The sequence below is a fragment of the Prionailurus viverrinus genome, chromosome E3 (genome assembly GCF_022837055.1).
Source record: "Prionailurus viverrinus isolate Anna chromosome E3, UM_Priviv_1.0, whole genome shotgun sequence".
Taxonomy (NCBI): Eukaryota; Metazoa; Chordata; class Mammalia; order Carnivora; family Felidae; genus Prionailurus; species Prionailurus viverrinus.
Genome location: NC_062576.1, coordinates 17,945,619 through 17,960,055, shown reverse-complemented (window position 1 = coordinate 17,960,055; position 14,437 = coordinate 17,945,619). Strand labels below are relative to the sequence as shown.

The window sequence follows — 14,437 nt, the reverse complement described above, 5'->3', positions numbered from 1 at the left end:
TTTTACCACAACAGTCCACAGTTTTGTAGCTCTCACAGTACTTTAAGAGTATTTTGGGGTGCCTGGGTGGCTCAGTTGGTTGAGCGTCTGACTTCCACTCAGGTCATGACCTCACAGTTCATGAGTTCGAGCCTGGCATTGGGCTCTGTGCTGACAGCTCAGAGCCTGGAGCCTGCTTCAGATTCTGTGTCTCCCTCTCTGTCTGCTTCTCCCCTGCTTGCACTTTGTATCTGTCTCTCTCTCAAAAATAAAGATTAAAAAAAATTTTTTTTTAAAGAGACCAACTTATTTTGCTTCCAAAACTTATTTCTCTAACACCATTTATAGATTTGTGCAAAGTATCCTGTGAATATAACACTTTATTTGCAAGAATGACTCTTGATTAGCAGCAGACAGGACCAGGAACACAGGCTTCCAACGTGGCCACAGCTACAGGTAACATTACCTGATCCTGTTGTGATAGCTTTTTATTTATTTATTTATTTTGAGAACGAGCGAGCATGAGTGGGAGAGGGGCAGAGAGAGAGAAAGAATCCCAAGCAGGGTCTACTCTGTCAGCGCCTGACGCGGGGACTCGGGGCTCAAACTCAAGAATCCGTGAGACCATGACCTGAGCCAAAATCAAGAGTCAGATGCTTAACTGACTGAGCCATCCAGGCGCCCCTGTTGTGATATCTTTTATTCTAGTTGCTCCTGCCCCTTTCACAGGTGTGTTGACATTCACTTTCAACTCTGCACAGTCAGCAGTTCCTGCTCTTGCTTTTAATGACCTCTTCCAAACCAGCACCTTCTCTATACTTATTGTTAAGCTTTAGCTCACAGGAGAATTATGATACATTTTTTGCACTTTCCCAGTTTCTTGACGGATTGTTCTTGGAATTTGGGAAAACGTGTACATTTCACAAGAAACACTGAGAAGGAATTCCTACGTGTACACACTAGAAGGAACTACAAGAAAATACCAGGAACACTAGAAGAATATGAGGCATGAAAGCTAAGTTACAAGAGACCTCTGGTAGGAAAACTAAAGTAAAAAAGATAAAAACTAAATCATTGATTTGCTGAGTCATCAAGGCATCTTAAAGGACAGTTTCTGTGTTGTAATACCTTGTCTAGCAGCTAGGTTTGGAGTCAGACCTGGCTTGGAAATCATGGCCCTTAGATGTACCACCAGATATGTGATCCTGGACCAGTTACTTAATATATCACTGAGCCTCCTCTATTAAAGGGAAATAATACCTCTTGTCAAGTGTGCAAGTGAAGGTTACCCTACTTACAAAGTAAAAAAATTAGTCTGTTATTGTTTCATGGATGCTGGCAGAGGACAAGAGACTCCAATGTCAGAGACAAAAGACCTTATTCATGGCACACGTCACCTGAGCATCACGTATGCATTGGTTCTTTTGCCTCCTAAGCTCCACAGAGACAACACGGAGGGGCCCAGTGGATGCTAGACACACAGAGTTGCACTGCGGGGGAGGAACAATGAGCTGGGGGAACCTGGCGTTTCATGGCAAGTAGGAAGAAGCTGCTCTTTGTCCCATGTAGAGACACTATTTCTCCCTGACAGTTGCTTCATGCAAACACAACCCTAAGAAATGGCTGGGGAAAGAGTGGTCAGGGCCTTGCATTTTCCCCCCTTTCTTTCTATCCTCCAGTTTGTAGCTAATTAAAGCAAAAAGATACAGATAAAAATCAGCAAAGGCAAAGGGTGCATGGGGCAAAGCCCAGGAGAAACCAGGCACAAACTTGGAAATTTCCAGGTGTCCTTGTCCAGTAGAGTTGCAGAGATGCACTTTATTCCCCCAACAAGGATTTGTGACAATACATGTGAATCGTTGCCAACTAGAGAAACTCAGCCCTGGTGTCTAGGGTCTTTATTGGGGGGGGGGGGGGGGGGGGTCAGTCATACAGACACGGAGTATCCACATGACTGACCTCAGCTACTCAGACTCAGCCCCCCAGAGCAAAAACAGGCATTCATCATAAACCACGTTATTAGGATTAACTCATCTGGTCAGACTGGTAGAGTGCGACTCGAGGCCTCCAGCATACAAAACACCCTAATCAGGCCAAATATTACAAGGGCGAACTTTCTTTGAAATGTGCATGGTTGAAGCAACATAGGCCTGCTGAGTCAACGCTTTTCTACACACGCCTGATCTCCATGAGTCCACTGTGCCTGGTGAACTAACAGTCATGTCTTGGATCTCCGAGAATTAGAAAATGTCTAGATCCAGTGTCCAGTAATCGCTGAACACTCTTGTGACTTCCCCTTTTCCTGTGCCCTGCCACTCTGGGAAATGGCTGCAGGTCCATTTGGAAAAGGCTAGAAGATACACAGCATGTTTTTGCCAGTGTAACATAGTCCTTCATCAAGGGACCCAACCCCTCATTCAGGAGGTTCTAGGTCTGAATCGGCTTGGAGAATTTGCTGAAGGCAGGGCCTTGCATTTTTGGCATACTCAGCTGAATGCGGGGCAAGGTTGGAGACACACTGTGGAGCGTCTCCTAACATTTACTTGAAGGGGTTCTCCTACAAATTAGATTGGAGTGTACAAGGTACTTAACACAGTACATGGCGCATCATTAAATGCTCAACAAAGTAGCTACAATACTGTTGCAGTAGGCCAAAGAATAGAGTGAACATAGGCTACTCCTTCAAGAAATTTAGCTGAGGGGCGTCTGCCTGGCTCAGTTGGTAGAGTGTGCGACTCTTGATCTTGGGGTTATGAGTTATTACTTAAAAATAAAATCTTAAAAAATATTTATCATGTTTAAATACTGGCATGTGTGTGTTCCAGCAAAGAGAGGGACTCTGAAACCATAAAATTAAGGGGAGAGACGAACAATAGCAAAATCCCTGAGAGGACAGATGAAATCCAAGGACAGCTTTGTTGTCGAGCATGGTGCATAAGGGAGTCCCCTGAGGTAGTTCCTGGAAGCAAGTAAATACTTGTCACACTGGTAAATGTGGGGGCAGTGGGGAGTGGAATGTTAAGAGTTCCCATGTGAAACCTTGTGTTTCACTGGTGAAGGACAGAGGGAAGACTTAAGTAATAAGGAAGGCTCAATTGAGGTTGGAGATCAGGAAAGGCGTCATGCTGGCTTTCAGCAACCCTGCAATTTTTTCTTCTTCACAGCTCATACATAGACATGAAGGCAGATGGGAGGTAAATCCATACTGGGACTATAAATCTGTTCGCTCTTTGGTTGCAAGTAACAGAAACTCTACCTAAAACAGAAGGGAGAGTTTATTGGAAGGATACTGGGATCTCCCACTGAAAACAGGGCCAGGATCATAGCTGGTCAATGGAACGGACCCTGGGACTGAAGTGCTTTAGGGAACCTAGTAAGTTGTCACTCGTCTCAACCCTCCACAGACCACACACTGGAACTTGGCCACCAGTGGCTCCCAAGTCTTGGAGTTACAATCCAGGCCAAAGAAAGTTACAAAATTCCTAGGTAAAGAAAGAGTTGGGTGAGCCTGGAGTCTCCTTCTCTCTCTGCCCCTTTCCCACTCTCAGAAATAGACATTAAAAACCAACAAAAAAATAAACTGTAAAAATTTCTAGTCAGTCAAGGACCTATACTTACATTTTATAAATAGTAATTCCACAAGGAACATAATTCATTTATCAGACATTTTAATGAGACCCAATCTGGTACGACCCCCGTCTTGGGGTAGCTCATCCATTCATCCAAGGAGAAACAGTTACAATGCAACTTGCTAAACACCAGAACAGAGGTAACTACAAACACTGTTCCCCAACTGCTCCCCGACTTTGGGGCTGAGATGAGGAGAGCCGAAGGAACAAGCAATAGGGGTAGGAACATGACCCACTCCAGCCGTTGGAATAGGAGAGAAGTCATGTCTGGAAATTCCAATTTGGTGCAGCTACCCAAGGCAAAGTGGTAGGCCTTGTTCATTTAATGCGGTAAAGCTTTACTGAGCATCTACTCAGGGGTAGGTACCAGGGAGGCATATCAAAGATTAAGACACATTGCTGCTGCTGCTTTGGAGAGCTTATGTGAGGAAGGCAGGCATGAGCACAACTTGATGACTGTTGACTCTACCCTCCTTGAATGGCCTCACTCCATTTTATGAAAAATGTTGGCTGAGGACTCCTGGAAGGTCTGTGCTGATGTCTCCTTATTCTGATGAGAAATCAGGGAAGGGTGAGACCCAGTTCTCAAGGGTTTTCCAGCCACTGGCTGCCTGGAACGAATCCAAATCCACTGGATGAAGTACAAGCTGGTCCCAGTTTTGCCTCTTGCTGCTAGACTATAGCTCCCCTGCTTTGCCTTAAAATCAGTCTTCTCCCAGAGCTCACTTTGCCTATGTCCCAGACCCACTGGAACCAATTTTTCAAACATAGGGTGCAGAAGACTTAGCTTCACAGTATGTGGTTTAAAAACAAACAAACAAAAACCTTAGGTATTTAGGTGCCTGCCACCCCATGAAGCCCCCGTGCAGTGCCACCATCCCCAAAGTCAGTGCAATCTAGAGCCACCAAGACAAGTACAGACCAAGGAGGTGTACTGTGCACACTGTGGTGCCGGCTTTAAAAGGAACATTGAAAACCCAGCACCTGTTTGGAGAGTGAGCATGTGTGTGGGAACTGAAACCCTGTCTTTAAGGAATGATGGACCAAACGATGCTGTTTAACCTGAAAACGTGGGGCAAAAGCAGTCGCGATAGAGTTCTCTGAAATGCTGTCACGCACATGAAGTATGACATATTCTGGGCAAGGCTTATAGGGAAGGAGAATGTGGTCCTGAACAGCCTTCTAAAGATCGGAGCTATCCCACAACGAAATGACCTGCCTTGTGAGGTAGTAAGCTCCCCGTCAAGGGAGGTTTTAAAGCAAGGGTTAAAAAAAAAAAAAAAAAAAAAACAACAAAAAACACTTGGCAGGAGTGTCGTAAAAAGAGGGCTAGATCAGGTTGGTTTTAACCACGTATGGAGGAAGGGGCAGAGTATGGGATTCTCCTGACTGTGAAAGAGGACAGGTAACCCCTGTGACAAAGCAAAAGCCAACAGCCTCTAAAGCAGACGGGAGAACTCTCAGTCCTGATATCCACACACAGAAATTCTTTCAGGACAGGGTAGCCGGGAAACAACCAAATGATGTCACCTCTCCTAACGGGACCGTCCGTTCTCGACACATCCAGTAAGGCAGCCAGTGTGGTGGAATACACTGAAGTTCAGGTCTCTGGGGCAGGGAACCTGGGTTTTTGCTCTGACTCTGCCCTGTATGACCTGGGGCTCTCCTTCCCTTCTCCGGGCCCCTCCATGCACTGAAATGAACTGCCACTGTCCTTCCCACACTAAAGGGCATCGCCCTTCTGGCTGGCCCCCCCTAGAGCAGATCTAGCGCTACAGTTTTGGGCCCTGGGGCTACACTTGTGGACGGCCAGAGACCACCTCTGGCGGAAGCAACGGCCACACTCCAGGCAGGGGAAGGGCTTCTCCCCGGTGTGCAGGAGCTGGTGCTGGGCCAGGTGGCTCCACTGGGCAAAGCGCTTGGAGCACAGGTCGCAGGCGTAGGGCCGCTCGCCCGAGTGGACGCGCCGGTGACTGGCCAGGAGCGAGGGGTAGGCGAAGCGGCGGCCACAGTCTTCGCAAGCGTGCAGCTTCTCCTCGGTGTGCGTGCTGCGGTGAATGGCGAGGGAGCCGCTCCGCCGGAAGGCACGTCCGCAGTCTGGGCAGGGGTACGGCTTCTCCCCCGTGTGCAAGAGCTGGTGCTGGAGCAGGGTACTGCGCTGGGAGAAGCGGGCCTCACAGTGCTCGCAGGCGTAGGGGCGCTCCCCGGAGTGTACCCGCCGGTGGCTGACCAGGCGGGAGGAGGAGGAGAAGCGCCGCTCACAGTCCGGACACGGGTAGGGCTTCTCGCCGGTGTGGATGCGCTGGTGGATGACGAGGGCGGTGCGCTGACGGAAGCGGCGGTTGCACTCCAGGCAGGTGTAGGGCTTCTCCCCCGTGTGTGTGCGCTGGTGGATGGCCAGCAGCGAGGGATAGGCAAAGCGACGCCCGCAGCTAGGGCACTGGTGGGGCTTTTCACCCGTATGCGTGGTCCGGTGATTGGCCAGGGACCGGCTCCTGCGGAAGCAGCGGCCACAGTCAGGGCAGTGGTAGGGCTTCTCGCCTGTGTGGATAACCTGGTGCTGCGAGAGGTTCTTGCGCTGGGAGAAACGTTTGCCACACTGGTCGCAAACATAGGGACACTCACCAGAGTGTGCCCGCCGGTGACTGACCAGCAGGGAGGGGTAGGAAAACCGGCGCCCGCAGTCTGGGCAAGGGTAAGGCTTCTTCAGATTCTGGGCACACTTGTGGCTCTCCAGGGCCAGATGATCAGGGAAGGTGCAACCACAGTCAGGGCAGATGGGGCCCCCCGACGTCTGCCTGGGGATCAGTCGGGGTTTGCTGGGCCGCCGCCCTCGCTTCCCCTTTCGGGGTGCCTCCTTAGGTGGGAATACTTCCTTGTCTCCGTTCTTCTTTCTGGTTCTGGTTTCTACAGGAACACAGGGAGAAATTAATTTAACAAATACTGGGCCCCCACCCTTGCCTAAGACAGTGTTACAGGTTGGAACACAAACAGACTCAGCCCCTCTTCAAGGAGTGTCAGTGCCACAGACAATCTGTGTCAGTGCCACGGTGACGTACTACTATAGAAATAGAGGAGATTCCAGGAGTCCCTAACTCAATTTGGAGAAGTCAGAAAAAGTTTCTTGGAGGTTATGCAGATTTTACAAATTAAAAGTTTTTGAACAGGTTAAGTGTAAGGCAAGGAAGCAGAAACAAATGAGCTATGAGCTGGCTATAGGCTATGAGCTATAATAGCTATGAGCTGACTAGGTTCTAAGGCCGTCTAAGCCAATGGGTCTCAAATTTTATTGTGATCAGAAGCATTTGGATAACTTACTGAGACAATTTTGGATTCAGCAGGTCTGGGATGGGGCCCAAGAATCTGTATTTCTAATTCTTTCCTGACTGATGCTGCTGCTGGTCTGAGGACCATACTCCAAGAACCACTGCTGTATAGGGCCTTGAACTATATTTTATCCAGTGGTTCTCAAATCTAAACGTACATGCCAACTGACTGGGGCCGTTACAAACGGCCTAGACATCCATAAGAGTAAGTCAATAGTTCTGGGTCCAGGAAATCTGTGTATTTTTTTTTTTAACCAAGTTCCCCAAATGACTTGATATAACTGACAGCCATTTGCCAACCTGTCGTGGCAAAAACGGACACTTTTTTTAAAATAAAAAAAAAAATTAATGTTTATTTTTAAGGGGGGGGCACGCAGGTAGGGACAGAGAAGAGAGGGAGACACAGAATCGGAAGCAGGCTCCAGGCTCTGAGCTGTCAGCACAGATCCCGATGCGGGGCCCGAACTCACGGACCTCAAGATCATGACCTGAGCCGAAGTCAGAAGCTCAACCGACTGAGCCACCCAGATGCCCCGCAAACAGGTTTTAAGTAAGGAAGTATCACGGTCAGATCTGAATCTTGGAAAGATAGCACTGGTCTCAGAGAATCTGGCACCAAAACTCCAGCTCCGACAGTTACATCCGTCCCTGTGGGTGGATCTGGGGTCCTTCTACCTGAATGGCATCAATCAGAGCCTTGCTTGATCCTGAGAAGAGTACAGATTCCTGCACTGATTAGCAGTCACCCCGCCAAAAGGGCAGAAAGAGGGCCCTACATCCCAGGCAGCTGTTCCCTATGAGATCCGTTCAACCAAAATCCGGAAAACTCAGAAAGGTACCAGGTGCCTCAGGGCCCAATTCAAAGCTAGCTGAGGACAGGGATCCTGGGAAGGACACCGGAGTGTAACTCCTTTGAAAAGCTCACTGGTTCATTCACACAATAGAGAACTGCAGACCGTTAGTTTGCAAACTGATGGGTAAGCCACTGTATGGTGGACCCACCCAACACCATCAGAGAGACAAGACCCTGAAGTTATGAAAACCAACACAGTAAGTAAGTAAAGCATTACAGGACGGGCCAGAGGAACCCCTAGCTACCAAAACTTGAAACTGAGTCATTAGAGGCCGCAGGCCCTCCACAGGCATTTTTCACTCACTTCTTTGGACTGCTACCCCCCGTGGGCACTCCTGCGGATCCAGAGCAGCCGGTTCCCAATCATCGGTATTTCGTTCCAACCAGGAGATGAGGGCTGGTTTGGGACCTGCGCACCCTGGGGAAGGAGAACCAGTCAGACGCCCAGCTCCTAGATAACGCTGGGTAAATACCTACCCGGTGTCATCTCCTGCCAAGACCCTGTCCTCCTCCCCTGACACAACCTGGTCGCAGGCCAGGTCCCTGGACACTCTGCCGTCCCCCCAACCCCCGCCCCTAAGCTCCTCCATCCCTTCGGGCCCCGCGGAAGCGAATTGGGCCGGGCCTCACCGAGCGCGCCCAGGTGGCCGTAGGTCTCCCGCATCACGTCCCGGTACAGGGCCCTCTGCGCGGGGCGCAGACACCCCCACTCCTCCGTGGAGAAGTACACGGCCACGTCTGCGAACTTCACCGCCCTCGGCCTCCTTCCCCTTCTCCGGCCGGGTCTGGCCTCTCCTGGTCCCCGCGCAGAGAGCGGAGCCGAAGGTGGCGCCATTGGACCCCAGAAGCCGGCGCCACGGCCTTCCCCGTCTCGGCCTGGACCCCTGGCGGACCTGGAGATTTGGGAGCCCCCGCCGGACCGGGGCTGAGTGTGCCTGGGGAGGCCCGGAGGGAATCGGAATCGGCCGCCTTGCGGGGCTAACGGAAACCTTTCGCTGTTATTCAGGAAACTCCTGCCCGAACTTGGGTGAAAGGCACCGGAAGATGCCTTCGGGGAAGATGGCGGCGCTGCTCCCGCACCGCCTTAGCCTGGAACACAGGCAGCTTCCAGCTATCGATTTTATTGACCGGAGCGCCATGCCGGCTTCCTAACCTCTTTGCCCTCAAGTGTGATGGCGCTGCGATTGGGCTTCACGCCCTTTTTCCCCCCATTACACGCGCTCATTGGGCGGCGGCCGAAGATCGAGCTTCCTGATTGGGTGCTGTCGAAAGCGGCCTGTTTAAACGAAGCCAACGGAAGCGTAAGGGCAGGAAGCCGACCCTTCAAGCCGGGTGCCTCTGGCCGGTTCTGAGTCCGGCAGCTGTGAGCTAGCCTGGCGTCGCTGACGGGCCCCTATTCTCTGGCACGCGCTGCCTCGCGGAGGGAGGGAAGGATTTGAGTGACGGAGCCACTCTGGCCGGCCCGGGGCTGAGATTACCCGGGTGACCTTCTCAGAGAATTGGATAACTTCCTTGTTGCCTTTTGGGGAGGGAAATTAACGTTGGCGTTTCCTGCGCGCAGGCACCATTCCCCTCTAATAAGAGGGGATCTTATTTATTCTTTGTTACTATTGTGTGAAGTCGTTGGTGGTCACCATCCAGTTCTACCGGTGAGGAAAATCTCAGAGGGATACTGCTAGTAAGGAGAACCAACAGATTTAAACCCAGGGCCGACCGGGTCCTCATTCATACCGCAGAACACGACCCCGTGCCCCGCACTATGCGAATTCGCTGGTCTACTCAACAATCAGAGCTCCTGGCCTGTTTCCAGGTTCAGTCTTATGCACATCTCCGTTCCTTATTTTTACATGACATTTGTTCAGTGTACAAAGCATAGTGCTAGGCAGTTTGGAAATAAGTCATGAACCATGCTCTGAATGAAGATTGTAGTTGAGTGAGGCATATAAATTTACAAATTAACAGAGTGCAGCAAGCATGTATGTGAAAGGCATAGGAAAATTGCTGATGTAACCAGTCGGCTCCCACTCCATCAGTCCCGACTTCTGTCTAAGTGTTAATTGTCCAGGGTTTCACCAGCTCAGGGTCATCTCCCAGGCGATCTAGGGGGCAGGGAATATGCCATTTGCTACATACCTCAACTGGTGACATCTCTCTCTCCAACCCATTGATCAATTTGTTAAAGCACCTTTTATGGATAAAACGCTATCCCAGAGCTGACCAGGAGTGAAGACAACATTTCAGGAATTCACAAGATAACCTTGTGAGGTAGTAAGGCTTTCTGAGGAAGATGACTTTTGAACAGAGGAGGTAGGGAAAAACAAAACACACCAACAACAAAATGACAGTAAATACTGAGTTCTACTCTGTCCCAAGCATAGTGACTGTCTATTGAACAAACTACTGGGGGAGCAAGTGGAATGTCAAGATTGCCAAAATGAATAAGACAGAATCCCTGCTCTGAATGACTTTCCAGACTGATGCATCAAGTGGGAAATGAGTTTGGTCTATGAATGGGTGGAATTCAGAGAGGGCAGCAGTGCTCAATGTATATGTGTTGAGTAAACAGCTGAATTCCATGACCATAAACATCTCTGATACAAAGCCAGGAATTCAGGAAAGTTCTGAGTGTGAAGGGAATGAGGACATTTTCTGATGCAGTGCCAGATACTGTTAGGGTGAAACAAGGATTGAGGGGCCCCTGGGTGGCTCAGTCTGGTAAGTGTTCGACTTTTGGTTTCAACTCAGGTGGTGATCTTAGGGTTTGTGAGTTCAAGCCCCCCGTCAGGCTCTGTGCTGACAGCGCGGAGCCTGCTTGAGATCCTCTCTCTCTCTCTCTCTCTCTCTCTCTCTCTCTCTCTCTCTCCTTCTCTCTCTTCCCCTCCCCTGCTTGCACTCTCTCCCTCTCTCTCAAAAATAAATAAACATAAATAAAATAAAAACCCTGAAGGATTGAAAGGATAGGTTGACACCAGATATTGGATAGTTTCATCCTGCACATCGGGGAGCTCTACACCGGTCTAAAGAAGTGAATTACCTTCTGTTAATATTTTAAGAGAATTACTCTGATAGTGTGCAGGCCAAACTGATAGCTTTGTGCCACACATAGTTCAGTTTGGAGAAATCAGAAGGTAAATGTAGGCTGCTGAGGGAATAAAAGGGCAAACAGACAGCAAACTATTTCATTGGGAAGACAATGAGTAAACAGAGAAGGTTGGGAAGGAATCAGACTTCCTCTGTGGATATTTTGCCTAAATGGTAATGATGCACTGTCAATGATGCTGACATTGATTAGGAAAGATGATGGTTAAATACTGAGGAGAAAGAGTGTTAAGCCCTCTTCCCACATACAGGAGATGGCAAGACAGGCTCAGCCTTGCCCTTTTGGCCCTGGGCTGGAAAGGCCCCATTTGGCCTGGCTTGCCAAAGATGATCTTGGCCAAGGTGATCTTGGTGGGAGCCACTAAGGCAGAGCCTAGGAATCGGGCAGAGTCAGGTGCTCTTACCTATAGGGAAACATTTCGGAGAGAGATGCACCCAGGACTTCATGTGAAAGCAGAGGCCCTTGCTCCCTTCTGTATAAATTCCTGGATTCACACTGGGCACAGGGACACGCGGGGCTCCTCCTGCAGAATGTCCACTGTAGAGAAGGATGGAGAAGATCCAGGGAGTCTACACACCAAGAGGCCACCAAAGGCCCCCTGTTTGGGGTAAAGGGAAATGGTGTTGAAAGCCAGCTAGGTCCCAGGTGCCACCTCGTAGGCACATCGAGATAGATAACCACAGTGGAAATTCACCTTCCAGAGTCCTTTATGAGGATGGTTAGCAGACAGTTGAGCAGACTGCCTGTTAGTAAAGGTGGGGATGAGATTTGAAGCTGGAGAATGTCCTCTGCCTTGCACTGGCAGCTCTAAACTGGGTGAAAGGCTCTGAGCGTCATTTCTCCTTGTTTCATGCTCAGTGAGAGGAAAGCATCAGGCAGTGCAACCTTCGATTTGCCTAAAATGTCATTGCGCCATAAACCCAGACTCCAGCAAACAGTGTTAGTCCTGGGACAAAGTCATGGGTAATGATGGAATCTTCCCGTTCCTTAACAGATTCTTGCAGTCCAGTTCCAACCTGTCCATTTCTGGGTGACATAACTCGCTGGTACATTTCCGATTACCTCTATATCCTGCTCTCTGAAGGAGGACTCCAAGGCACCTATGGACTTTGTCACTTTGTACACCTCCCCCTTTTTTCCTTTCTCTCTTGCCTCCACCCGCTCTGAGTGGTGAACGCTTGACAGGAAACAATGTCTTCCATCATAAACCCCTTCGCAGCACTTGACCCCAGTCACCCACACTCCTGGAATGTATCCAATAGTGGACATGAACTGAGGGTCTTGATCCCCAAGGGAGGAGGCTGGCTCAGGGCTCCCACACCTTGGCCCTTCCGTGTATCCCTGATGGATTCCATGGTGGGCTTTCTGGGCGTGCTTCCTCTTGGAGCTTTTCCCACATTCAGTGCAGGGACAGGGCCTCTCATGAGAGTGGATGTGCCTGTGGCTGAGCAGGAGGGAGGAGTGCAGGAAGCAGATGCCACACTCTGGGCAGGGGGAAGGTTTCCCCGGGTGTGTGTGGGCATCTGTGAACGGCCAAAGGAGCCTGTGGCAGAAACACTGCCTTACAGCCACAGCACCAGAGGGCTTCTTTCCCGTGTGGATAAGCTGGTGCTGGAGCAAATTTTTTTGGTGAGCAAAAGTGAGTACCACACTATAGACCATGGTATAGCAGTGTTTACTCAAGTGCATAAGCAGGTGGTTGGCCGGGAGGCGGGTATGCAAAGTCGCACCCCCAGTCTGCCCACATGTCTGCACTTATGGGCACCCAGGGCGCTTCCCCAGGTGGAGGCGGCGCGGTGCAGTCAGGACGAGGGTGTGTCCTATGTGGAGCAGCTGGTGCTAGATCAGGTGAGCCCTCCAAGAAACGGGGACACCACAGGAGCCACACACACGGGGACAGTCACCGGAGTGGTCTGTCCGTGTCTAACAGTGAGGGGTGGCAAGGAGCTGCCCACAGTCCAGACTTGCATAAAGCTTCTTCCTTCTGTAGGTGGCCAGGGCCCTACTTTTTCAAATGCAGCAGCCACACGGCAGGGGGGGTGGGGGGGGGTGGGGAGACGACTGTCTCACCTGTGGACGGGCAGATGGTGGGGCAGGTTCTTGCACTGAGAGAGCAGCATCCACACTGTCACAGGGAAGGCTGCCAGCACAGTAGGCCTACTGGTGTCTGGCCAGGAGGAAGAGGACAGCCAAGACTCGGGTAGGGTTTCTTCGGAGCCAAACAGCACTGTTGTCCCATAGTTCAGGAGCCCTGAGGTGATATCTGGCCATACCCCCTGGTTCAGGGCCCCTGGTTCTTCAAAGGATTCCTGCCATGCTGCCTAACCAGGCAGCCTCTCTCACACAGGCTCCTTAAGCTTCTTCACCTCCATTTCCCCCTTCTTTTCTTTACTCTTGCTCTCTGCAGAGACAAGAGAATCGGAACTAAAGATTCCGGGGTGCTCTGAATCGCCACTGGTGGGGCAGCACTGGAGACCCAGTGCCTGTTCGTTCAGGGCAGGAGGATCTAAGTGTGAATCCCCGCCCCACCCCCCACCCCTCCACAGCGATCCCCCACCTGCCTCAGGCAGAAGTTTCTAGTTTTCAGAAAAAGTACCATGCCTTCTCACTCCAGGCTTCCAGAACCATAGAGGGTTCCCATAAGGAAGGGCTGAATTCTTTTCAGAGGTAAGCCGGCACCTCTCCCTAGTGAAAGACCTTAAATACAGACATGTCAGTGGAAACGTTCCTCAAAAAACAGACCTCAGTGCCGTCTGAGCACACAAAAACACCTGTTTGCATCCTCAATGAAAGGTGGCAAGGCTTTAAATTCTATAGAGGGCTCTAGGCAGCTTCAAAAGGCAGGATATGCCCTGAGAAGGCCAGGCCAAGAAACCGAAGTGAATGTCTGGTCTCTTTCCAAGGCCAGTCAGAAATACATCATGCATATTCTCTAGGCTTAAGTTAATTAAAATGAAAATTTCACTTCCTCAGGTACACTAGCCACATTTCAAGTGCTAAATAGACACATGTGGCCGGTGGCTTTTGTGTTGGTCACCACAGATACAGAACATTCCCATGACTGAAGAAAGCTCTGTTGGAAGCAATACTCTTAAACACTCAGCAGAAAGAAGGCGAAAGAACCTAAATCCCCAACTGTTGTCTCGTCCCAACCCCCAACTGGAACCAACGGGACCGGCTACCCTTGAACACAAGGAAGCCTCCCGGTCTGGGAAAGAGAACTTTAGAAGAGAAAGTCCATCGGATTCTTATGAATTGGGGTATTTAAAGAGAAGGGTGCGGTGTAGCTGTGGCTGCCGAAAGAAAGGGCCTACCCTGGCTCCCTCCCAAGAGAGGTTGACTTCCAGCTCAGCCCCCACTTTCCTCGCCTATCCCAGATCCTGAGTGCCTTGCCCCCTCCTTCTTGGACTCCGCGCTCCACGCCTCCTACTTTCATCTCCAGGAAATGAGGGCGGGTTTGGGGCCTGCGAATCCCAGGGGAGAAGAGGCTGACAGAGGACTGGGTGAGAGGATGAAGCCTAAAGAGTGGGCTTCCTCTGCAGGGGCAGTT

The 14,437-nt window shown here is 50.5% G+C and overlaps 1 protein-coding gene across 2 annotated transcripts; it reads right to left on the bottom strand.

Annotated features, from left to right (window-relative positions):
- Positions 1-3,630: 3,630 nt before the first annotated feature.
- Positions 3,631-13,392, bottom strand: ZNF689 (zinc finger protein 689). 2 transcript variants are annotated; one of them, XM_047837866.1, is made up of 3 exons: positions 11,291-13,392; positions 8,092-8,205; positions 3,631-6,515 (listed from the first exon to the last, which is right to left on the bottom strand). In XM_047837866.1, the coding sequence occupies exons 1-3, from the start codon at positions 11,331-11,333 to the stop codon at positions 5,332-5,334; spliced, it is 1,341 nt and encodes a 446-aa protein (XP_047693822.1). In that variant the 5' UTR covers positions 11,334-13,392; the 3' UTR covers positions 3,631-5,331. The 2 variants fall into 2 exon arrangements, with proteins under 2 accessions (XP_047693822.1, XP_047693821.1); XM_047837865.1 differs by lacking the exon at positions 11,291-13,392 and adding an exon at positions 8,418-9,347.
- Between the last annotated feature and the right edge of the window lie 1,045 nt (positions 13,393-14,437).

Bases quoted from the DNA above. Each gene is read 5' to 3' on its own strand.
- ZNF689 (XM_047837865.1), bottom strand. From the start codon at position 8,622: ATGGCGCCACCTTCGGCTCCGCTCTCTGCGCGGGGACCAGGAGAGGCC. The intron at 8,206-8,417 runs GTGAGGCCCGGC...CTCCTTCCCCAG, and splicing joins CGGCCACCTGGGCGCGCTCG to GGTGCGCAGGTCCCAAACCA. The intron at 6,516-8,091 runs GTGAGTGAAAAA...GTGTTCCTGTAG, and splicing joins GGGGGTAGCAGTCCAAAGAA to AAACCAGAACCAGAAAGAAG.